The following is a 27,067-nucleotide window of genomic DNA, read 5'->3' as shown; positions in this document are numbered from 1 at the left end:
CATACCTATGACAGAAAATGCAGACTATCATATTAGGAAAGTATGAATAAAAGAAAGATTCAAACAACAATGGCCAAAAGCATATATGACAAAACCCTTTGGATATAAAAAAAACCCCCACATTAGCTTTCCAAATTTTGCATCCCATACACTACCAAACTTTCTTTAATATCTGAGGAATAGTTACAATGATAGGAAACTATCTGAGCATGTTTTTTTTTATATTTGCTGCATATTCTATTTCTACATTTTATAATGCAATATGAAAAAAATCTGTGAGACTGCAAGGTCTGTCTATAAAGAACAACAAAAAAGTTTTCTCCAAATAATAAATAACAAATAAAATAAAGCAACAGCCAGAAAAATTCCAAAGATCTATAAAAATTCTGACCCCTAGGCCTTGATTGTTGACAAGGGATCATCACAGCTTCACTCCTTCATCCAGCTTTCTGTCCAAAAGACACTAAGAATACTAGGCTAATAGACTTCAGAGTCATATAATAATTTCGGTGGGAAAACACATTTAAAGTCATCAAGTCCAACTGTTAACCTAGCACTACTAAGTCCACCAATAAACCATGTCTCTAAGGACCACATCTACACATTTTTTAAATATGTCCAGGGATGATGACTCAACCACTTCCCTGGGCAGCCTGTTCCAATGATTGACAACCCTTTCCGTGAAGAAATTTTTCTTAATCTCCAAACTAAACCTTCCCTGAAGCAACTTGAGGCCATTTCCTCATCCTATTGCTTGTTACCTGGGAGAAGAGACCAACACCCATCTCTTTTCAGGCAGTTGTAGAGAGCAATAAGGTCTCCCCTCAGTCTCCTTTTCTTCAGGATAAACAACTCTAGTTTTCTCAGCCACTGCTCATAGCACTTGTTCTCTAGGCCCTTCTCCAGCTTTGTTGCCCTTCTTTGGACATGGTCCAGCACCTCAATGCTTTTCCCGTAGAGCTCTTCCTCACCACTGCTGAGTACAGGGGGATGATCATTTCCCCACTCCTGCTGGCCACACTATTTCTTTTACAAACCAGGATGCTATTGGCTTTCTTGGCCACCTGAGCACATTGCTGGCTCATACTCAGTCAGCTCTCAAACAGCACCCTCAGGTCCTTCCTGCCAGGCAGCTGTCCAGTCACTCTTCCACAGGCCTGTAGCATTGCACAGGGTTGCTGTGACCCAAGTGTAGGATGCAGCACTGAACCTTGTTGAACCTCATACAATTGGCCTCAATCCATTGATCCAGCCTGTCCAGATCCCTCTGTAGAGCCTTCCTAGCCTCAAGCAGATTAACACTCCCACCCAACTTGGTGGCGTCTGAAACCTTATTGAGCATGCACTCAATCCCCTTGCACAGATCACTGATAAAGATACTAATGAGAACTGGCTGCAATACTGAGCCCTGGGGAGCACTGCTTGTGACTGGCCACCAACTGGATTGAACTCTATTCACCAGAACTTTCTGGGGCCAGCCATCCAGTCTGTTTTTTACCTAGCAAAGAGAATGCCCATCCAAGACATAAGCAGTCAGTTTCTCCAGGAGAATGATGTGGGAAACTGCCACAAAACTCTATGTAGACAACATCCACAGCCTTTCCCTCATTCACTAAGTGGGCCACCTTGTCATAGAAGGAGGTTAGTCAAGCAGGATCTGCCTTTCATAAACTGAGGCTGACTAGGCCTGATTGTCTGATCATTCTGTACATGCTACATGATGGCACTCAAGATGATCTGCTACATAACCTTCCCCAGCACTGAGGTCAGGCTTACAGGCTTGTAGTTTCTCAGATCCTTCTTCCTGCCCTCCTTGTAAACGGGCATCACATTTGCTAACCTGCAGTCAACTGGGACCTCCCCAGTTAGCCAGGACTGCTGATAAATGATTGAAAGTGACTTGGTGAGCACCTTCACCAGCTCCCTCAGTACCCTTGGGTGGATTCCATCTGGGCCCATAGACTTGTGTGTGTCTCTGAGTGGTGTAGCAGGTCACTGACCTTTTCCCCTTGGATTATGCAGCCCTCACTCTGCTTCTCATCCCTGTCTTCCAGCTCAGGGGGCTGGGTACCCAGAGAACAACTGGTCTTACTATTAAAGACCGAGGCAAAGAAGGCTTTAAGTACCTCAGCCTTTTCTTCATCCTTTGTCATTATGTTTCTCCCCGCATTCAATAAATGACAGAGACTCTCCTTAGCCCTCCTTTTGTGGCCAATGCATTTACAGAAACATTTTTTACTGTCTTTTACAGCAGTAGCCAGATTATGTTCTAGTTGGGCTTTCGCCCTTCTAATTTTCTCCCTGTGTAACCTCATGACATCCTTGTAGTTTTCCTGAGATGCCTGCCCCTTCTGCCAAAGGTCATAAACTCTCCTGTTTTTCCTGAGTTCCAGCCAAAGCTTTCTGTTTAGCCAGGTCCGTTTTCTTTCCCACCAGCTTGTCTTTCAGCACATGCGGACAGCCTGCTCCTGCGCCTTCAAGACTTCCTTCTTGAAGAATGCCCAGCTTTCCTGGACACTTTGCCCTTCAGGACTACCTCCCAACATGAGGGAGAAATGGCTATGGTAGGCAAAAGGACACAGGAAGTGCTCCCAGTGTTCTGCTGACTTAAACATACCAATAAATCCACAAATTGCAGTTAACTGTTAATAGATGGAACATATACTGCGATGAAACATATACTACTCACTTATTTCAGTGTAATAGCTTATTTTTCAACTTTAAATGTGAACTATTAATGAAACAAAAAGCAAACACGTAGCTGACTAAATACTAAGTCTTCTGTTGGTTTAACCAGGAACACAAGTGAAAAATAAATCTGATTACCATACTTTTACAGAATTTAGTATGTAGCAAGCAAAATTATTTTCATTATTTTCAAGAGCTACATGAAAACAAAGAAAGGATTTGGCATCACAAAGACTTAAATTTTCAAAATTAAATGGAACTTTACAGTTAATAAACCATCACATATCTGCCAACAATGCATCCCATAGCATAGTAAGTTAGTCTTCCTGTTGGAAGCTTTTCTACATAAACATGAAGTTTCTCATTAAATTGCTTTTACTTTTGGAGTAGTGAGAAATTAAGTTTTTTATATTTGTGAATAGGCACTATATAAAAGTAAATGAGCATACAAAATATACATAATTCTGATATTCTTGAATCCTGCTCATGCTTTATATTAAGTGACAAGAAAGGAAAGACAAAATACTGCAAATGCCCTTTTTACAGTCTCACTTAAAAAAAAGGATAAGCAATCACTGAAGTGCATATATTAGCTAAATTCTAACGAGAAGACTAATGAGACTGTTAAATTTTAAGTCTAATGATCTTTGGTTTTCTTTGCAACCGAGTGATTGCTTTTTCCAACATGAGATCAAAGTCTTCACCACATACAAAGCTTTAAAGGTGGGAAGGAAGTACATGTAAGAGCAAATCACTCAGTAATATGCTTAAAAGCCTAATTTCTTGCCCATCTAAAAAATTATTTGGAACCAATTCCTCCTGGATTTCCAAAGCAGAATTCAGTGCATGAGTCTCCTAACCAAGAAATGTGCAAATTCTGAGAAAATAGCTCGTTTTCACTTTCTTACATTCTTCTCTCCTGGATTTAAGATAAATTTATATCATCACAGCTGGTTACATTTAAATAATTCCTCAAGGATTAAAAGAATCTTTTTCCTGTTCCTAGGGGGACAAGTATGCACAGAAACAGAGCTTCTTCCTTTCTGTCCCTCTCTACAATATTTTAAAAGACATCATGTTCAAATGAGGAGGAGAATGAAGACCTGATAGCATTAGGAAAAGTCAGTGCACTGGTGACCAGCTCTCCACAACAGTTCTAGCATTTGGTGAATATGGCTAGTGTGCCTACTATGCTGGAATCCCATTACTCTGGATAGGAGAATAATTAGTATTCCCAGACTCACTGTTTCATTCTGGTTTGAGGAAAGAAAATGTGTAAGGAAAGAAAGCCCACAGGTTTAAGTCAGAAGAAATGAGATATCAAAGGATGTTAAGGGCATCCTCCCACTCATCAGTATACTGATGTACAAAAACGTATTTTATCTAGCAGGTATTCCCGATTCTTTTTTAGCACAGAGTCAGAAGAGAAACACTACTTCACAAGACAGATACTATTTACAGAGGCATCTTGTAAATACATAAACAGGTTAATTATTGTTTAATAATAGATTTTCTATTGCTTCAGAACAGTTGGAACAAATGAATAAGACAGCAAAACCAGAGAAGCAGCTACCTAATGTTGCAGATAATTTTTCAAGAAATTGATTAATTTTAAACTACCAACTGAATCCCGAATATTAAAAAAAACCAAAACCCAACACTTTCTTCTGCTTCTTTACCGATGATTTTCCCAAATAATCCCCAAACCCGCCCCAACACAACACAATGTCCACACACAACAAATTCCTATGTTATGAAACTCCTATCAAATAGACGATATTCAGCAGAGATTCTGAAAACATTGTTAAAAACCCCTTTTATTTTCAGAGTTTTTAAGAAACATCATATCCTTTGGGAGGAAACATATTCTATTTCTCTGAACGTGATGTTTACTGTTAACATGCTACTAATCTTGTCTTTCTTTCAACTAAGATTTCCTATCCTCCAATATAAGGAGCAAGAAGGAGTTTAGTTAAAAATCTAGTTCATTGAAAAGAATGACTGAAAATAAGATCAAAATGACCATTAACAACAGAACTAACAGAGGCTGGAATTTGAAATAACTGTAAAATAAACGCAGCTGTTATTTTTGTTTTTATTAAATTTGTACTCACAGAACTTAGACTAAAAGGAAACTAAAGCCGTTTTTAAAAAAGCAATAGAATTTAATTAATTTCTCAAGTTATTCTTCTTGAGGAATAATGGAGTTTTTCACTTACCAATTTAGCCTCAGACTGCACTGGCTGTGGGGAGGAAGGCCCTGGGATTCCTGGGATACTAGGCACCATGGTGACAGGTCTAACAAGCTGACCAGATAAAGTATAAAAATGAAGAAAACCTGAGTATGTTATCATAATAGAGAGCATATGACAGCACTACCCTCTGAAGCCAAAACAGCTATCAAGCTGCTTAAAACTAAGTTCTATGCTGCACTTATGCAAATCTGCTCCACTTTCAAATTAATATAGCATCATGCTTACTTACTGGAACTGCAGCAGGGACATGCACATTAGAATTTGTGATAGATGCAGGAATAGCAACAGGCATGGTTTGTCCATTAGGAAGATGTAACAGCAGAGGAAAAGGACCTGGAACTGGACTGAAAAAGGAATGAACTATATAAAAGAAAACTTATCCAGAGAAGAGAACAAGTTTACATATTATTTTAAATTGGTTTGTTTGTTTAAAGTTGTAATACAATATTTATTTGGAGATCAAAAATATGAACTTAGTGATGTGGAGAACATGGAATTATATTTCACGTGTAAAGTTGTGTGTTTCATATGTAGTACAGCACCACATTACACCAAAGCATCTCAAATTTGTATGTTAACTGCAGAAACAGTAAATAGAAAGTAAACAAGACAAAGTCTTTTCAAACTCTGTAAGAAAACATTTTACTAAGATTTATGTAACTTACACTATTGGTCTGTTAGAGGATGGAGCCTGGGTAATAACAGTACTAGACGTTGGTGATGGTATTGCCTGCTGGATAATGACGCTTGAATCAGAACTTGTAAGCAGTACGTTAGGAACCTGTAGCGATGCTGGACGAACTATTGTTGATGTAGGTTGTGCGGTCTGCTGCAGTGACACTTCCTGAGGAAAACCAAAGACTAATCAGTTTGTAAAATACAATTACAGACCATTAATTCCAACTGTTAAATGAACATAGTTTGATGGAACAAATTGGAATTTCTATAGCATTATGGAAGTAGAATCAGTTATACAATTAAAAACATTCAAAAAACCTCCTTTGGACAAATCATTTAAACCAAAGTGAAACTGTTCCAACAACAGTGATTTTAGTTTTATGACAAACTTGGCTCAATTTATGCTAAAGGTTACTATTACTTATAATTCAGTTTTGATCAGGTTGTTTGGTTTTTTTCCCCAAGAAACCCATGAAACCATCATGTCTACCTGCACTCTGAATGAGGAAAACATATTATGGTGTCCTGATGTAAATTTCAGTTTCAGTCCACTGTTCCAGATTTCAAGAGAAACAAGAGTTTTATGCTTCGGTAAAAAAGGGGAAAAAAAAAAAATCTTCTTTTTTAAGCCTTTATCCCTTACCCATGTACTTCTCTTAACTAGAGTGGTGCTAAGTTAAAAATACTTGGGAGTGTTACATTCATAGCTTTGCAAAACATATGCATACCCTGATGCAGAAGAAATTATTTGAGCACTGAAACTAAATTTTCTTAGTTGCAAGTAAATAGTAGACAGGATTGACTATAGTTCTTAGCTTAGCAATCAGGTAAAATACATTATTAATCACTATGTAGCACCTGCATTTGCTGTTTTTGAAAACCTAGAAATGCCTTATTGTAGCCAATGCTTGCCTTCTCAGGAAACTCTTGATATTGTCAGACTTCAGATTTACATTCAGCCAGGATATTTCCATGTTATTTATTCTTTTGACACGAGCTACTGCATCAACGGCACGTAAAACTATACTCTGAAGACCAGCAGACTTTAGTTGCTCCACTACTAAAATCATAATTCAAAGAGAGCATCTCACACCTGTGTCATACAGGCTAAGATGATTACCACTTGCTCTCAATTAAGCTTAAGTTTTTAAAATTAATCCACAAAGCTTTAAGTAGTAAGGTCTTAGCTGTCTGACATTTCTTTTTACACATCCACTGCAAAATGTGTGTGCCCCTCTAAGTGCTTCATAGAACTGTAAGTGGGCTGGCAAACTGCGGGCTTTAAAAAAGAGAGGACTTTAGATGATGAAATTTTCTCCCTTCAAAAGCTCAGAGGCTAGATTTGTCATCAGGGTTCATTAGTTTCTTCAGGCTTTTCCTCAAGGTATCCAAAAGACTATTTCCAGTGAATGAGTTTTTTGAAGAATAAGAGTGAGATGTACTGAGGAAAGCAAGAATTATTTCTTTAGTATCAATCTGGTGTATTTATAAACACTATAATATTTGAACACAGCACCTAGAATTACAGATGAGCATTCAGTCAAAAGAAAACATGCAGTATGGAATTGCAGAAACAGAAAAAAAATATTGGCAAGAGTTAACTAATGCATATTCTTAGGACAGGATTAAACACTCCTTTGCAAATAAGAAATTTTGTATAACAGCTATACAGATCTTATTCAATGAGAAGAGTCACAGGGAAAACAAAGGAGACTAAACTGCTTGACTGTGGGAAATTAGAGGAAAGCATAAGGGGAGAATACTTGCCCTGATAATCTTCTGGCAATGGTAAATTCAGAAATTAATACTGTTATTCTTCACTGGTTTCAGCTTCATCCTTCCCTGCCTGCTGTTTGCCACTATTACCTGTCTTGTTACTGTGAGCAAGGAGCAACTAAAAAGTCCATTCCCACTGTAGGGATATGTCACAGGAACACTCATATTTGCTCTTAACAGCCAAAAGAGGGGTAAGAGCTTTTTGTCTTGTTCTTCCTTTCACCTGAAACATCCTCCTACATGGCAACCACATTTATATATAAAAGTGTATGTATAAATATAAATGTAGACATCTGAACACCGCAGAATAAATAGCTATGGCAAAGTAATTCTGATTTCCATAAAAAGGGGAAAAAGTTCACTAACAGCAGCCATGGAGTCATGTATATAGCTTTAATGCAAAAATGTAAACTAACCAGATATGCACACATTCTCAACAACAGTAATGCCATAACAGCCCCTTCTGTACTGGCTTGTGCTAGCGGCTTCTCTAAGTACTGTGTGGATGGAGAAGCAGCTACCAAAACACAGAAGGCCAAGAAGCACAGAGAGGCAGTGTGTGAGTCTCTCAAGAATGGGTAAACTCCAGAGAAAATCAGCCCTGTTGAATTTGCAACAATTCACAAACTTAGAACACCAGCTGATTCTGTATGCTAGCATGAACATGCTGTACAATTCAGACAACATCCAAAACCACAGTGGTTACTATAGGAGAACAAAGACTACAGGATTATATATACACTTGATGAAGACATGGATCCCTTGAAAGACTTTCATAGAACCATAGATGGGTGGAGTCGGAAGTGACCCTTAAAAATCATCTAGTCCAACCTTTCTGCCAGGCGCAGGGACATCTTTTACTTGATCAGGTTGCTCAGAGCCCCATCCAACCTGGCCTTGAAAACTTTCTTAACATCTACCAAGAAATCACTGGCATGTCAGTACAGCCTTCCACCAAGCAGCTGGGATTGGCCTCCCAGCTGTTGCTGCAACCTGATAACTATGTATGAGCAAGTTACAGCACTCTGAATACTTATTGGCTATTAATAACAATGGCTTAATTAATGGGTGTTTTAATAAATTCTGACTGTAAAACTGCATCTCCCTGGCTTGATCCCCTATTAGGAAAAAGGCAATTTGCAACTTTCAGACAAAGTGCTCTATGGAAACCTGATTTCAGCAATAGTCATAAGATTAATGCATAAAATTCTGAAATGACTCCATAAAATTCTGAAAACAGAAACCTCACATGGATACAATTATTTCTGTATGTTATTAAAGACATTTGAGCTTTGTTTATAAGATCAGAAATGATCCTCAACCATTTAGGCATTTACTGATGAGTGTGTTTATACAGTTGCAACCAAAGTATTTTCAATTTCCTCTTCTTGCACGAACTTGCTCTGTGCTACACTCTGAAAAGTGTGTGCATGTGCTAGTTGCTGAAACAATGGGGCAACAACACAAACCACAGATTTAAGAGGTATGGATATAAATGAAATTGACATTTTATTAGCATATAAAAACAAAACCATAGGCACACCAGTCTGATAGAAGATACTAATTGGTCATCAAAGCATTGCACTAATGAAGTATAACTTCTGTCTGAAATAAAACAGCTTGTAAATATATTCTGCTAAAGAAGGAGAGAGATGAATTTGCAAGCATGAGATTAAGCCGGAGTGCTCTTTCCTTTACCCACATCTACAAGAAAGAAGTTTAACCTATTCAAAGATATTGAAGATTTATTGAAAGGACCCATCCAACTCTATTATTGAAACTAAAACCCACTGAACTGGAAAATATTTTATAGAAGAGGATAGTTACTTTATTTAAGAAGTGTTTTCAGATATGCATACTTGCAACTATTTTGTATCTAAAGGCAAATACGATGCAATAACTTCCTAATGCTACCTATGAACACACAGAATTCTTTATACAGAAATGTAGACAGCCAGAACTAATACAGTAATTGGTTATTACTGTAAGAAAACAATTGTTTTTAAAATAATTAAGTTAGGGAATTAGCTATCTGACAACCACCAAGCAACTTGTGAAGCTGTTGAGGGTCACTGTTTAAAGTCCTGTTAATAATCAACTATAATGAATTTGAAAGTTCTCAAAGAATAAGTTAGATTTCATTTACTTATTTTAAGGCTAAAAGGCTTTATATACTTCAACTGATATCATGGTCTATTCAGAGCAAAATATCAACTATTACTGAAGCCCAATAGAACTGCAGGAACTCTCAGAGAACTAGGAAAAGAATTAAGCATAATTTTTTTTAAGAGCATCTAAGAAATTCCTCTGACAGCTACAAGGAAAATTAGAACTGTCTTGCACATAAATTGACAGGCTGTAATCATTTAAGGCTACTGAAATATATTCAGCCAGTGAAATGGTTAGTGGCACATATATATGTATTAAAACCATCTACACCCTGAAAAAAAAAACCAACCTTCCTTCCTTCAATACATCTACAGAAGGAGAATATAAAAATCTAACTGAGAAAACAGCAACACTCTGCTCACATTTCTCAACTTCTGCAGGCCACATTCAGCAGCAGCACACTCCAAGCAGCACCCTCATCCTTGCTCAGCTTGTCTCTACAATCAGACATCAGAACAGCATTGAGCAGCAGCATCTTTTCACTTCAGCACTGTTACAGTGACAACACTGAAATCACAGCATGAATGAGACAAGTTTATAAGTACTGCCAAGCATTGAGATATAATTTTCACTTGTAATGATGCTAATGAGATACTGAACCACTACTGTATATTGTCTCCTGCCAAAATTAGAGTATTTGCAGTGAAAAAAACTAACGTCTGAAATAAAGAAGAAATAAAATGAAGACAACTTAAGATTTGGACTACGATTTGCTTAATCTAAACAGCTCTTTACATGTATTCCTTTAAACTACTTTTACTATTTTTGAGACTACATGATTGCCTTGATTACTTATGATTACTCATCCTTGCTAACTAATAAAACTCAGCAAAGCTTTGTAAATACAAATCTGAATCGAAACTCTTAAATTTCTGTCACACACTTAAGGCTTTTCTCACACTGGTGCCTCTTGGCAGGATAAGAGAAAGGGTGCAAGTTGAAACCAGAAAGGTTCAGACTGGATCCAAACAAAAACACTTTCACCACAAGGACAGTCTGGCACTGGAACTAGAAAAAAGGCTGACTAGAACAACCATATTGCTTTATTATGTTCTGCTCCTAATATTTTTATTTATTGAAGTAGGAATAATTTCACTGATTTTGCTTTGTGTTCTTCAAGAGAACTGCACAGGATGAAAACACTGCAAGTCACATATCAAAGTTATCTCACTATTAAGCCATTTCTTTCTTCTTTAGAACAATAGTTCTAGAACTGATTTGGCTGCAACATCCTCTAGTGATAGAAAATATCTCAATCTTGTATGAGTATTAAAGTAAACACTAAATAAGCAAATGTCTAAGATCATCACTTTTGAATATACTGCTATAGCTTAAAGAGTATAAAATTTGAAACAAAATTATCTGGTGCTTAGTTTTGAAAGACAGCCCATTCATCCCTGTACATTTTTGTAGAACATCCCCTGATGTTCTACAAAACAATTTATGGTAGAACACAGGATAAACATAAAAATGTATGCACGAAGAGGCACAAACTGTTAGTACTATTGACCAAAAAAAATTAGAAAAAAATAATTAAAGAAACTGAACGTTCTTTGCCTCTTTATAAATAATGATGTATAAAACAGGATAAAGAGCCTCTTTAGTCTTTTCTAACACAGCATGAATATTAAATTTTATTTCCTTCCTAGCTTTACTGGACGGCCAGTGTGAGGCAAAGAAATAATTGCAATGAGCAAAGCTAACTAAAGAATTACACAAGTTAATTATATATCCATAGAAATATGGCAAACAAAAATTCTTTACCTTTCAACCAACTAAGGAGTGTGGCTATCACCATGTAAAACAAATGGATCATCAGAAGATTCAAAAAATAAATTCCAAAAAGAAAAAAAAGGGTCTGACCTTTTCATCATTGGTAGTGGACTCTGGATGAGGTAAAGGACTATCTTGATGAGTTGTCTCTACAACAGAAGGTTCTTCAATTTTATTTCTTATAATTGGTGTTGCAAGAGGAGACAGATCTAGAGGCATCTAAGAGTGACAGTGTAAAAATTACTCAATATCTAAAAAATTAAAATACGCAAGAAAAGGTAAACAACTAAAGAGAAATATCAGTCTTATAACAGTGGAGAGATGCTGGTGTTTGGAAGATCTCAATGCAGATGCAGTACCAAACCTATTTTTCCAACAACTTCACGAACACCAATCTTCAGTAATACTTTGTCTTTCAACACCAATGCCAGACTAAGTATTTTCTTCTTGAGAATTAAAAAATACTTGTCAAGTTTTCCTTTCCCAAGAGTCACAGGAAAATTATAGCTGAGGAAGGACTGTGCTACACAAGAGTTAAAATAATGCATTATCCTTCTATAAATTATTACATGACATGCCACAAAGCACAAAATCCTAACTACATTTCCAAATTAAGAAAGCTACTCTGGACAATTAATTTCAAACTTCTTGCAGCAAATAATTATTGAAAAAGCAAGTTTTGTATTAATAGGTAAAATACACCAGGACATCCAAAATGCCACAACAAAATTAAGTTACAAAAATACTTAAAGCAATTCAATAGTTCTGAAAGCCTATACTACTGCATAGTCTTCTGTACAAATACTTTTGGAAGAAACTTCCCCCAAAGCTCACCTATTTACATTTTTCCAGACTCTTTTTTCAATTCAATTCCTAGCTTTCCTACGGAATATAGTACTAATGGCCAGGAAAGACTGTTAAAAGTAGAATCTCTTTTCATACCACATCTGAATATGAAATACTACAGAAAAAACTTAAACTATCCACCCCCTAGAAAGTGGGCTATTATGCTGAAATTTTCCACCCCTTGCCATGACTGTTTATGTATATAATTAACCAGAAATATGGCAGATTGTGTTTCATCTCATAACACATAGGGCAGCTTGGAAAACTAGTATCAATTAAAGAAATTGTTAAAATGTTTACAATATTTTGCAATATCTATAACCTCCTCCAAGGCAGTGGTGAATCACACAGAAGATAAAATATTAGTAAATTCAGAATTGGTATTACCATATGTAGTGTTTTAAGAAGAGTGTGCATACACCAGTTTAAAAAAATTTAAAAAAATCAGGAGTTGGTATAGTTGCAGTAACAAAGCAAGGGTGAGGCTTTGTCAGGAATGGATAATAATTCACCCTATTCACAAATACCTATTAAAATCTTTACTGAAAGAAAATGCAAATGCTGATTCTGCAAAATCTGTATACTTAAGTATAAAAATATACTTTTTTTATCACTGCCTATGGAAGTCAACCAGGTAATCAACCAAATGCAAAATTATTCAAAGGGGACATTGAAAAAAATCCATTTGAATAAGTGTTTAAATGTCTGGGCACCTAACCAGTTATGACTGAGAAGTATTAAAATAAATAGAAGAAAACACATTTAAATGTATGGGAAGTGCCTCATAAAAAGATTAAGTTGCTAAACAGATACAGTCCACATTTTTCTTACATTTCAATCTGTATGTTTATAAAAAGTAATGCTTAGGTCTAGGCAAAAGTGATTTCAATACATAGTGAATATAATTATAACCAAATTACTGACACTTCTTTAAATTTAGTCAGTATTTAACTATCATTATCATGACTATTGATTCTTTGAGTAACATTGGTATTCTAAAAATAATCAAAATCATTGCTCACACTATTCTTTTCACATGGGTTTCTTGCAAATGTTTTTCTTTCTGCAAAAACTCTTTACTTTTCAGACTTCTTTTTTTTGCTTATTAAGGGCCTAATGAATTTTCAATCAAAGATAATCATTAACCTCAACATATATAGACTAGATACTTAAAGAATTCAGACAAAATCAATGTGTCCCATTAATTTTGCATAGTTAGCATGGACAATCAGGTAAACTAAGCTTCAGAAGAGTAATCTTAGATGTGTATTCTCTCCATACAGCATATATAAGCAGCTGGCAAATGATTATTGGTATAGTTTAAAGAAAGCAATATATAAACTTAAAGTTTGCTTTTTTAAATTGAATTTCTGATACGAAAAAAATAGCAGCTCTGAAAAGTTAGTTTTTGGACATACTTTCTTAATGTCATCTTCAGAAGCCTTTTTAAACTCATTTTCAAAAGGACTTGCTAATTCATTGAATAAGCCAACTTCTTCACAGTTCTTCAGGAATCGAGTTGGTGTTGGTGTCTGATCTGAAATGAAGCGTATAAAAACACCACAATTTTATTTTTAAAATACCATTTATGAACGTACTTATCGTAAATATTTTTCAGCATGAAAGCAAACTGAAATAGACGACATGATTAAGAACTCTCTTATGCAGGCTTGCAAGCAGGCTCCTTTCTGCCTTGCAGGGAGGCCAACCAGAAGGCACACTCCACCTGCTGGAGACAAGCAAATGAAGTTTGCAAACCAGTAAGCCCCTTGCAGTTTTGGGAGGGTATCAAAGCATTCTTCTGCCTGTGTCCAGAAACCAGAGGGAGCTCTTCTCAAGTGCGTAGTCTAGCAAGCAGATTACTTTACTGAGCAAGCAGGCTCTGTTTTCAAATAAAGATAAGGCCTACATGAAGGCTTTAATTAAAAAAAAAAAAAAAAAAAAAAAGGGGGTGTGAGAAAAAAAATGTACAACTCACAGTTCACTTCTTTCTTCTCATACTGTGAAAACAGTAGTGATTACTTTCAAGTGCATGGAACTTTTAGAAGGAAGTGTGATATTGTACACAAGATCATACTGACTCCTATGATGCCTGTACAGTCAAGCTGGAATCATAAGACTTGTGGTATCTGGATGAGTACTGCAGGAAGCAGTTTCCGAAAAGTCTTTTTGTAAAGTTTTTAGTACTGTGTGAATTCTCTCTATTTCACTATTATTACCAGGTCTTAATTAACCACATTTGCCATGAAGTTACCTGCATTTAAAATACTGTAAAGTGGCCTTATGTGCACTTTACATTTATGACTAACAGTTCACACACTGGAATGTGGTTGCAAAGAGGCAGAGGCTGCCATGGTTTAATTCTCAAACACCCAATTATTTGACAGGCCCCCTTTCTTACAGTGTAACTGCCGAGGATCATGTTTAGAATTTTAAAATGTATAACTGCTGGTTTAAGAGTAACATTTTTTTTTGTCTGCTCATCCTAACAAATTAGCCACTTATAAGGGAAAAAAAATATGCAGGAAATCTCCAAAAGCCTTTGTGAAGTTCATTTAGGCTGTTCCACCACTGACAAAAATCAGTCTGACTACAACTTTAGAATAATTAGCATGTGCTATCTTCATTCAAGAACTTTAAAGCGTATAATGCTATTGATCACCCGTTGGTGATTGCTTCTGATATAGGACAAACAAAAAAAATTTAGTTACAACTGACCAAGGGTATGTAATGAATTCAGAGGTGGAAATACAATAAAAGTATTTTGAATTTAAGCTAAAATTAAAACAAAATTTTTCTTTTTTCTACTATTCCATTTAAAGAATAATAATTACCAATTCATTCTTCTAATGTCAACATAGTATGTAAAAAACACTACATATTTTAAAATTTGAGTGACAACTAGTATCAGTGAATAATTAAAACTTTATACAGTTTAATATTGTTACAGATCCTGCTAGGAACAGTCTTTATTAGTCTGTGTTTTTACTGAATGCTTATTGCACAATTTACTCAATTATTAAAGTATTGATAATTGAAAAATATTTAAATTATATAGCAGAACCAAATAAATGTTACTTATGGAGAATAATACTGGTTTCAAATTCTGACAAAAGCTAAATATGTAAGGAATGCCTAAAGGCACATTGCAGACAACTACAGTGAAGAAAATATTTCATACTGTCTTAATATAAGTCTATGCATTAAGTTCAGAAAATACATAAAATGTATGCCTATTCCAGCAAAAAAGTGAATAAACTAGTTATAAAAGTATATACTAACCAGCCACAATGACACTATCATTACGAGCCGGACCAAATTTCAGTGTCATCTCATGTTTATGTTTATGGACAGCCAAATGATCCTCATTGGTAAAACGCTGCAGCGGAAAGTTTTAAGAAATAGTTGTAATTTTGAGTGTGAACAAAGTAAATGCAATTCTACAGAAAGTAATTTTTACAACATGTAAAATTATCATTACTATGTTAACAGACAGTCCTCTTAAGCAAATATATCTTGCTCCTTGGTCAACAGTACCAAGCAGAAATACTGTAAAACTCAAGTTATGTTCATCGTAACTAAATAGTAATGATATCAGGGAAATGGTAGTGTAAATGCCCACATTCATCAAAAAGTCCAAGATAAAATTTCAGCATGCTGCACACTTCATCAGCTGTTAACAAACAGCCATTTGGTATACTAATGAATCTTGACAATGTTTAGTAATTGATTACTACTACTTGATTTCTGTATTGTATTATCACAATAATGAGAATTGATCTGTATCACAAACACAGACTTCACTGTATTTAATAGTGTAAAATTAAAATAAGGTATAGCTCCTGCTTCTGGCCATGTCATATATGCGAGGCAGACAGAATGGGAAACACTGGAATAATGTCCGAAAACAGAAAAGTTGTGAATGAACTAAATCCATTAACATTTTAAAAACCTCCCAAGTTTTCAGAAGTATGCTAATTTTGTGCATACTTCCCCCCAGATTTGGGGTATATTCTATAAAAAAAGCAGTAAGCAGACAAACATGGTGCTGTAAAAAATATATTCTTACTTTAATAACTTGAAATCTGCTATGCACCCATAATTTTGGGTAAAGTTAGTGTTTCAATTGAGATAATCTAAGAAAATGTTTCCCAAGATGCAGGTTTCCTAAAAAGAACTCATTTTTACAGAAAATTCAAATTCTTACTTTTCTTTGTGAACATTTGAGTCCCAAATTATGTTTCTGATTATTCCTCAATAATTTAAGTCACTCCACATATCTCTTGTAACAGATACACAGCAAGTCTCATCTCTCAGAAAACAATACAGAAAGCTTGGCTGACCTCACAGTACAGTTACCCAGAATATTTCTGTGAGAAAGGACAAGGATATATGGAGCTGAGAAGGAAATTAAAAATGCAAGATCACTTAAAGACAGGGTGATACAGGCCGGGCACTTTTTTTGTTAGAACTTCATTGCCAAGGGTTCCAAACACCCAGCTCTCCATAGCTCCTGTGCCTTATCTCTAGATACATCATAGGCCAGAAACTTTTGTGTTCTTATCACGCTAAGATACTTAAATACATCTTTCTGTCCCCACTATGTGATGGACAGGCTCCTCCAGAGGGAACGAGATCTCCAGATCCTGACACCCTCTGTTTTTCTAAAGTATGAGCTGGCATCTGGAGAAAACTTGCCCATTTTCAGGGACATGGACTTCTCTCTTCTTCATTGGAACCAGAGATTGCTGTAGCCTCATGATGAGACTTGTATAAGATTCAGTTGCCAAAACACTTCTGACAGAGCTTACATTGAAATGAGATTCAAATAGGATGGGGACAAAAATGCTGCTTAGGAGAAGACAGTCCTCTTCTGTTACTTTTGATGACTCTGAACATATTAGACATAATAAGAAATCTTAGTCCCTTCCTGCTTTAAATACAGAAGGCTCCATTAACACAACATTAATGCTGTAATCAAAAACTAAGGTTGCAGAATAAAAATGAAAATATTTAACTCAAAATTCAAATAAATCCAAGTACATCAATGCAATTAAAAAATACTACTTGTTTAAGGAATCAACTCTATATAAAGGCAGCAGAGAATGAAAAAATTCATCTTAAGAAATTAATTCTAAAGGATGCAGGGATGTCCATCTCACACAGAAGATAATACAAATTCATTTATTTTCAGGTTATTAAAGTGTTAGGACAGCTTCCTTTTAAGCGACCATCTGCTAAAATACTCAATATTTTTACTTTTCTGCTCACATTCAACTCTATATCTACTAATATATTAAAACTGTATTAGGAATTGAAATACATTGTGGCATGCACACCATTAGCATCTTCCTATACAAAAAAATATACATAAATAAAAATTGTGCCATTAAATATTTGCAGTCACCATAGTTGTGAAGATTAGTACCAAATAAACTTCACAATGAGCTCCCCACTCATTCAGAAATTCAGCTCCCCATTCAGAAATATTCTGACAAATACAGGTTTCCTGATACAAATTAGGATGTTTCTTGATTTACTTTTTTGTTAATGAAAACAAATAAAACAGGGCTAACAAAATTGTTTTCAGGTCAGAAAGGGTAATCGAATTAGTCTTTTTCTATGGATAGCATTTTCTGAATAAACACACAAAATGCTTCAAATTCTTGCTGTCACCTGCTTTTCGGCAAAACACAGATATTTTCTACCAATTATAATAAATTCCCTTTTCTTCTATCTCCAGAAATACATTTCACTGTTTTACCTTTATTTCATGAATGTTAATAGCTTCGAGTCAGACCATTACCTGGCCACATCCAGGGGCAGTGCATAAAAAGGGTTTGTCATCACTCATATTCCACAGGTCGTTGTGCTACCTGCATTAAAATGAGAATGGAACAAATTTTACAAATATTGCAACAAATTATCAATACATCAACATTCACATGATATTTCAATATCCTATAGGTAAGATTTTCTGCCTTCTGGCTACACTAACAATCTAAATACTTGGGATTCAAGTAGATTTTGAATTCCAAGCTCTGTCAGGAAGGTACACAAACCCCAACAGAGACATAGTAGCTTTTGAACATACATCTCAATCAGAAAGGCAAGTAGTTGTTGGTAACATGAGTAATTGCAAAAGTATCTGAAAAAATATGGGAAAACATAGTTAAGGGAGCTTGTTACTGAATTAAAAATTCATTGTAATAATGATCCAATTCCCACAATTAAAAAAAAACCAAAAAAACAAAGCAGCAGACAATACCAAATAGTCAAGGATATAGTGCCAACAGATGAGAAAAAGTGGTTGATTCCTTAAGTCTTATAATAATCTTTAAAGATCGTCTTTAAAGTTAAGTTAGCAGATAGCCCTTTATGTAAACTGTTACAAATTTAACTACAAAAACATGTACTTTAGTAATGTTTCATCTATACAACTAAATTACCAACAGGCTAAGAAATATTTAAGAAAGAAGTAATAGATATCAATTATATTTTGTGCTGTTTTACATACTCACCACACATACTAAACACATACCTGCCAGATTTCACATATAAACCTGTTTCATAGGGAAACTATCATATCCTCCTTTTCATGGCAATGAACTGTAATTGAAATAAAATATCAATTACTATGTATATCAAATATGTAATAATATATGATTTTGTAAAGATAAATGACATTGTGCCCACTATTCACCCTTGAAACACAACAGTTTTTCAAAGAAACGTTTTACTTCAATACATCCACTAATTAGTTATGCCTTCTCTCAGACAGAAAGAGATGCTTCTACTCTCTCATCCTGCAAGCACAGAACAAATATCACAAGGTAGCATTACTCCGCTTCAGGATGAGAAAGAGGGACACAGACACAATCAAGCCAACCTGTGCTGGACAATGCATGAAACTAGTATGTGCATGCTGTGACATCAACAACAAAGAATAATAAAATTCTGGTACAATGAACATATAAAATCAAGATATTGTTGTTACATCACTAAAGCCAACAGTGATGAGTAACTAATCTCAACACTAAAGTTATCTCATTTTAAGGTCAAGTAAGGGGGGTGGGTGTGGGTGTGTGGGGTGTGTGGTCAGGAAGGAGGACAAATGTACCAAATTAGCCAGGAGATGACAAGCACTGTCAACCCATCTGTGGCTTTACCCTGGAGGAAATACATTCATCTTTAAATATGACTATTTGTATGGAGCTCTAACAATGTTAGTTCTGAACACTGCTCAGCTTGATGAAGCAAATAAAGATGAATAAAGATGTCTTTATGGTTAAAGATCAGAAGCAGAATAAATTCATCTCTCCTGCAGCAGGCTGGTCATGAAAAATTGCAATAGTTCTGAAACTACCTAACCATACTAAGGATGCATACTTCTAGTACACCATTCAGTACTAGACACAAGACAGATCAAGCAAGCATAAGCAAATAATTTTAAGACAATATCTCAGATATCTGTAGGGAACATGTTACCTGATCCTTTTGTCTGCGTCTGTACAGTAAAACACTACTGTATAGACTTTCTGGACGTTACTTCAAGAAGAAGGAGATCCCAGTATTCTTGGTCATGGACACTGAATAGCAAAGAAAAACATGGAATGGAGGAGATTCCAAAGTGTCACTTCTAAATATATACGTTCAACAGAATGAGGATACTGAGCTGAGATTGCAAGCCAAGAAGTGATGAATGGCTGCCAGAAACTTTAGAGTCTTTGGCACTGACTACTCAGGGAAACATTTATGTCCCAAAGAAAGGATGCCAAAGCAAATCAGGGCTGGAGATTGTTCTGCTGTTCTTTGCAAAGAGTTCATAACCTGTCTCAAGTTTCTGAAGGGATGAAATATTTCTTGAACTGTTCAAACTATGAACTTAGTACTGTCACCAATAAAGAATATTAACAAGGCTACGGGCAAGTCTGAATGCTGATAACTAAGGCTTCAGCATAAAAAAATGTGGCCCTTATCAATGAAGCTTTAGAATTACATCCTTGTATTATCTGGAACTTCAACAGACACTTAACAGCTATCTCATGAGCTTATAATCCTTGTTCAGCTATGCAACGCTCAATTTTATTTTATTTTTTTTAACGCAGGTTCAAAACTAATGGAGTCAGTCTCCTTCAGATTTCAAAAGGAGTTTGCTTTGTTAAATCTTGATCATGACGCACCATATAGGTATATATGGCTACAATATGCACATATATATTATGAGCAGAAGAGCTATATCCATACTAGAAATGGCTGAAGGTGTAAGAAATGTTTCTGTTTTTTTTTTTTTTTTATCCGAAGGATTAAGATTTTGATTAACAAAAGTGCATGTAGGGCATTTTTTCTACTCTGTTACTACAGCTTGTTGTTGATCTTTAACAAGTGCATAGTATCAGCCATAAAATCTACTTCATCCATACTGTTAGTGTTTTTCTTAGGTCATAAGCTGTAAAGTCTGCTTGTTTTCTCTTTTAAAGCAATATTACCAAAACACGTATTTGCATATGAAGTCAATATTTGATTCCATGTTTTGGTTTGTGAAGCCTATGAATTTTGAATGCCTGATTTATAAACGTCCTCATGAAAAAGAAAAAAAAGTGTTGTCCTCCTGGCAAACTGACTGGAAAACATGTTGGAGATAAATTCATTTCCTGATCTTTGTAATATTATTTGACTGCAGGCCACAAGGAATTTTGTGAGGTAATGCCTTGTAAAGGGATTCTAGCTAACATCTGAGGGGAAAAAAAACTATCCTGAAGCACTGAAATTTCTGCATTTTAAGTTCACTCATGCATTCCACCAAGACCTTGGACATTATAAATTTAAACAGAAACTGTCTCTGACAGGATGGAAAAACAAAGAGCTCACATTCGTTAGTGTAGCCAAAAAGGATTGTATTTACCTATTACAAAGACACAATGCAAAGCTTGCACCTAGAAAGAAATAAGTCCATGCAACAGTGCAGGCTGAGGGCCACCTGTAACTCCTGATGGACAACAAACTGAACACAATTTAGCATCACATCGCTTGCAGCACTGAAAGCTAACAGCCTACAGGGCTGCATTAGCAAGAACACAGCAACCAGACCAAGGGAGATGATTGTTCTCCTTTACCTAGTACTCATGGGGCTGCAGCTGGAGGGCTGTGTCCAGCTTTGAACCCCTCAAGACAAGACAAACTGGAGAGAAACCAGCAGAGGCCCTACCAAAATAGCCAGGAGGTATCAGGAGTATACAAAAGGAGTATCAGGAAGCAAAGTTTGTTCAGCATGGAAAAGGAAGGCTAAGGAAGGCTCTACTTGCTGTCTTACACTACCTGATGTATTGTTGTAAAGACAGATCCAGACTCTGAGTAGCATACAAAAGGATGAGATGCATCATTCACAAGCCACACCAAGAAAGCTAAAAGCAAGTATAAGGGGAGAGGGGAAAAAAAAAAAATAGAAAAAAAGAAATCATACAGTAAGGGCAGCTGAACACTGGAATGGGTTGCCCAGTGAGGCTGTGGAAACTCCATCCTTGGAGATACTCAAAATTTGAGTGGATGAAATTCTGAGCAATCCAAAATAAGTCTGAAATTTGAAGAATACCATAAAGATGTCATAGCTAGAAACAGAGGTGAACAACAGCAAAAGACAATCCAAACTTGGGTAATGTTCTGACAGCTTTAGAAGACTTAGCATGGTTAACTTTAAAGCCCAACAGCTAAAACTTGCTGCTAGGGAAAACAAACAAACCCCATCTTTTGCCTCCTCTTTTCCTTCTGGATTGTCTGTTGCCTGACAGGAATTACAAGACTAAACACACAAAAAGCAAATTTTCAGAAAAGAAGCTTGTGATTGCCATGCTAATTTCAAAAGGCTATTGAAAACCTACTGTTCTAAAGAATTTAGAAAATACTCTTCCCCTGAAAACCAAAATAACAACTTAAACACCATCTTGACAAAAATGTTATTCACCTAACCAGATGAGAAATGAAATACGTAAACCGGCTAACCTGACTGCTGGAGATGAATTATAGATACCTTGGATTGTTACCCAGGCAACAGCAAACATCTTGTCCCAAACACCTTGTCCCATAGAAAAAAAGACGGTTCCTGAAGCAATCCAATCTGAATGTGAAACTCCAGCCTTATCTCTTCAGATAAAATGAAGAATTCAATGAAATGATTCTTACTACAGCCCACTGAACTGCAACTTTCTTCTACAAGTCTTCGAACCCTAAATTCCTTTCAGTAGCACAAAGAAACCCATACAAAATTACACTGAGAAATAGGATCAGAGCTGAACATGGGAAACCCATGAAATAACCTCTGCAGTATAATCAACTTTGGTACTTAAATCAGAAAGTAATATCACTCTTTTGGTGTTTGCTCCATACTTTGAATGCAAAGGTAAAATACTTTCACATCACACCTACTTAAAATGTTGTAAGACTCTTTTATCACTTTTGGAAAGCAAACAGTACAGCAAAATATATAAATAAGTATATATACATGTTTAAAATATATATAATATGGAGAAATAAAAACAAGTTTGCAAGCAATTTACTAACATTCAGTACAGGGTGCTTATTTAAAAAATAAAGATGTTTCTATAAAACATCACACTAATGTTTATCTAAATGTACTGAAAAAATAGCTTCAACAATTATTTTATTAATAAGACTTTAATTAAACATCGTAGTTACACTTTCTGTAAACTATTACTACATACTCTGAGGCTTGCTTCTGAAATAGCTTCCTGCAGACAATTTGTAAAAGAATAGTCATACACTGACTTAAGGAATGTCTTCTTGGTTTTTTTTACTGGTAAAGGTTCTTCTGCTTTCTCTTAATCCCCTACATATAGGAGTACAGAAAACACAACTGACACATTTCAATTTTTTTTTTCTATTGAACATTTAAATAGCTGTTTAAAATGTATGCATATTGACAACCCTTACAAAAACCTCTCCAAATTTGCTGAGAAAAATAATTCTTCACAAATTCTTAGTAAAGATTCATCGGACTTGTAGCTAAAGCCTCGTAATACTTCATCTGTATAAAGCATGCTGTATGTCAAAAGTAACCTGCTCATGGGCTGCACAGTCTTACCCTGCACCTACTTATTCTAAGCACTGTAGCAATACAAAGACTGCCCCTCCTGTAATGTCAGGGCTAACACAAACAGAATGAAAGAAAATAGCCTGAACTGAACACAGAAAAGACTGACAACAATTAAAAACACCATAAACAACAACAAAAAAAACCCCACCACATAAAAAAACCCCCAAACTTGACTTTTCAATGTCAGTGTTCCTCTCCATGGCCAACATGCAAGAAGAGACGCACATTCTCACAAGTGTGTCACCCTCCTAAACTGGATAGTCCAGAGGGTAATCTGACAGTTTGCCAACTACAGTAGGAGCTGATTTATCTCCTACTGCTTACACGGGATGCAAACTCAAGTTTTGTAGCTAGACTGACCCCTCGCATGTGGCTTCAACTCAAGAAACATCTGTACATTCTGGTTCCAAGAAAATGAAAGTTGGACAAAAACTTTATGGCCTCACTGAGACAAATCAGAATGATAGTAGTCCATCAGCATCAAGTCTCCCCTGGGTCTATATATTACAAAGTGCTTAAGTTACAGTATCGGTGATGTATTTTCCTACAGAAGTTTCCATTTCCTCAAGACTGATCACGTCTATTCAACATTGCCTTTTGTTCTTTATATTTGATCTGGGATTGTGCCCCTTTTTACTGCCACAAACAAACCCTCACTGTAAATAGAATGGTTAACTCTTAGTAACCATTTCTGTAAACCTCATCATAGTATGTAATTCCTTTAGGTAGTGTAAGATTTTTAAGATATTACTTTAAAGCTTAATTTTATAAGAGGAAATCAAATCATAAAAGGGCAAGGTCAAAATTTTTCAAAGTGTTTATCAACTTCAAGAGTTCTGCTTGAAGTACATACTTTTACAAATTAAAGTGGACTGAATATATTTGCCACAGTAAAGAATAATATTCTCTTAATGGTTACCTAAAGAGTTGAATTTAGTGATTTGCTTGGCTCCATACAAGAACTTTAAGACGTGCTTCTTTAAATGAAAAAAAAAAAAAAAAAGGCTATTTTGCTTTCCCATTTTCAACATTTCAAAATTAAGAGACAGCTTTCTCATGCAACCAAACCAAACATAAATCTAAATGAACAGGGCACTTCTTATACTTTCAGTACTTGCATACAGCATTGCAAAGCAGAAATTTTAAATCACCTCCCACATTTAAGTCTATCTTTATTTCCACAATTTTCTATAGAGACAGACTTTCAAGTTTTGTTTTCAGTAAAAATCAGAAGTTAGTATGTAGAATACAGCACTTTATAAGTAACATAAATAAAACTAAAATGTGTATTTTAAAACAAAAAAATTATTGTTCCACTTACCTGGAGGGACTAGAACAGCTCTTTTTTCAGTTTCCTACAAAGCAAAAGAAGAAATGTGAAGCAAAAGTGTTGTAATTAATAATTGACCATTACAGTCCCCTTTCAAAAGTCTTTTGACTGACTGTATTTGGGTGATGCCATAGAACGTAGCATTCCTAAAAACTAAAACTGTACAATGAAAATTCCTCCTCATAGAGAAAGCGGGATCACCAGGAAGTAGCTTGGTAGATTTTGCAAGAAAAGTGTAAGCCATAGTCCAGAATATTTAAAGGTTATGAACCTCAAAAACTGGCAAACAGGAAAACAGGAGCTCCTTCTTCACACTTCACTGCTTAATAAAATGGTTGTGCTATTTCCTAGAAGACACATGACCCATTTCAGAGAGTTCTAGGGAAGAATAAGGAAGAATTATAATGTCTGTAGCAATGCTCTGATTTTTTTCTTTTAAAAAGTCAAATATTGGGCACTTTTTGCTGATGTTATTAGTTAATGACTTGTAATTGATGTCTAAAGTTAATTCCATACCTTCCATGGTTTGTATAATATTCTATAAAGGGGAGATCATCTGGACAAGAGGAAAAGATGCAAGAAGTGAGGACGACTGACTTAAGTTCAATTAAAAACAAGAAAGCCAGTTGGGCAGACAATCACATGTACAAGACCAAAGCAAATATGTTACTTCAGCTTTGCTGAAGGAGCAGGCTTTTTTCACCTGGAGGTACATTTCTGGTAAATGGAGAGCACTAATGGCATAAAGAAAGATCCTTAGGCCTAACGCTTCCTGGTTCAATATGGCAGCTCCCAAGTCAACCCCCATGGCTTAAGTATTTTTCAGAGATGCCTTGATGTTTCTTTGACTTACTGGAAATTCACGCTGTGTGAATACAGCTCTCGTAGATAAGTGAAAGGCCAAAGAACCTCAGAGAAGAAATATACAGCAGTTAATATTCCACTGATCTTTTCACAATTTCCTTTGAGAGGTATCAGGGCTTACCTTTCTCAGCTCATTTATCTAGGTTTGAACATCTTAACACTGTCCATCAACCTAACAAACATTACAAATCCAATCTCCTTTTGCTGCATTACTTGCAACAAATTAAAAAAAGCTTAACAAAAAGTTACTTCAGTTTTACATTTTTTTCAGACTGCATCCCTGAAGCATAAAATTGAACAAAATAATTAAGAATTTAATAAAAAAAAAAAAATCATGTGTATCATAAATACCCCACTACAGGACTTCTATTGCTCATTAAAACAGAACGTTCTTTTTCCTGTAAGCAATAATGTAAGTGACCATTGGCATTTACCTAGAAAGGGAAACATACTATATTGCTTGGAATAACGTATTGAAGAGGAACTCCTATCTGAACTCAAGCTAATGAAAAAGTTCTCGGGCTGAACTGAAACTGATGCAGAACAAAGTTGGAAACAGTATAGCATAAACTTGAAAATATATATTTATTGAATAATTATGAAATATTGACTCCTATTTCTATCACAAACTACACCAAATGCCTCCTTAGAGTGCACATTATTGATTTGAAACAAACGCAGTTAAGTTATGCAGGACAATGAAACTTATCAATTATTCCAAAAAATAATAGTATTGAATCACGTTTTTCAAAATAGTTAATTGGTTATTTTTAAGAAACCATTAAAAATGTGGAGATTAGAAATAATATATAAACTTTTCAAGTTAGTAAAGCTTCTCGGAGCTAAAAATATGCATTTGTAAGTTTAAACTAATTAAGAGTGGAAGGAGAAAAAAAAATAATAGTTTATGACAGAAAAAGACTTTTAGGCACTAGATACAGCCAAAATTTAATTAAACAAGATTCAAAAGAATATCATATTTCAGGCCACTCTTCTGTCACAAAAAAGAAGTCACATGAAAGCCAGAATTATTTATAAAATTATGTATGATCGATTATTAATACCTGAAAGTACCTTATATTAGATGCTGCATTCTAGTGCAAGGAAAGAGGTGACAGCATCACTATTTGAAGATAAACATCTCTGGGAGAAAGCCACATAATGAAAAACAAATGAGTGACACAGAACGCAGGGATGGGACATGGAAACACACTCATGGATTTCACTCCAAGAATAAGGATGCAAAAACACTGCAGAAAAATAAGACTGCAGAAGCAACATGGCAGCACACATATCCTCTAGATCCAAACATGAAGTGACATTGTGGCATAAAGCATTTGTGCCTAAAACCACTATGCAGCCATCACTGCTTGAGGGTCTGCGATGTGCTTTTTCACGTGAAAGCTTCAGGAACCTTGTATTCAAGACAACTCGAGAAGCATAATGCACAATAACGGGCAAAGTCAAGGGTGCAGAAGGTCCACGGCCACGGCCAGATCCCAGGCAGGCCAACACTTCCCTCTGGTGCAGAAAAGCTTTCTTACCCTCCCCCGCAACACCACCACCACCCCCACCCCT

General features: G+C 35.6%; 1 protein-coding gene across 2 annotated transcripts in view; it reads right to left on the bottom strand.

Annotated features, from left to right (window-relative positions):
• Positions 1-24,671, bottom strand: part of ATF2 (activating transcription factor 2) — a 48,855-nt gene extending 24,184 nt beyond the window's left edge. Inside the window, exons 1-9 of one of the 2 annotated variants that reach the window (XM_026852573.1) lie at positions 24,617-24,671; positions 18,727-18,794; positions 17,992-18,061; positions 15,468-15,564; positions 13,604-13,722; positions 11,430-11,558; positions 5,609-5,787; positions 5,173-5,287; positions 4,908-4,994 (exon numbers count right to left, since the gene is read on the bottom strand). In XM_026852573.1, coding sequence (XP_026708374.1) covers positions 4,908-4,994; positions 5,173-5,287; positions 5,609-5,787; positions 11,430-11,558; positions 13,604-13,722; positions 15,468-15,564; positions 17,992-18,039 — 774 coding nt within the window. In that variant the 5' untranslated portion in view covers positions 18,040-18,061; positions 18,727-18,794; positions 24,617-24,671. The remainder of the gene's footprint in view (positions 1-4,907; positions 4,995-5,172; positions 5,288-5,608; positions 5,788-11,429; positions 11,559-13,603; positions 13,723-15,467; positions 15,565-17,991; positions 18,062-18,726; positions 18,795-24,616) is intronic. The other variant, XM_026852574.1, reaches the window with a different exon arrangement.
• Between the last annotated feature and the right edge of the window lie 2,396 nt (positions 24,672-27,067).

The sequence above is a fragment of the Athene cunicularia genome (genome assembly GCF_003259725.1).
Source record: "Athene cunicularia isolate RWA chromosome 7 unlocalized genomic scaffold, athCun1 chr7_part1, whole genome shotgun sequence".
Lineage (NCBI taxonomy): Eukaryota > Metazoa > Chordata > Aves > Strigiformes > Strigidae > Athene > Athene cunicularia.
Note: the sequence above shows the minus strand (reverse complement) of the source record. Positions and strands in the feature narration are given on the sequence as shown.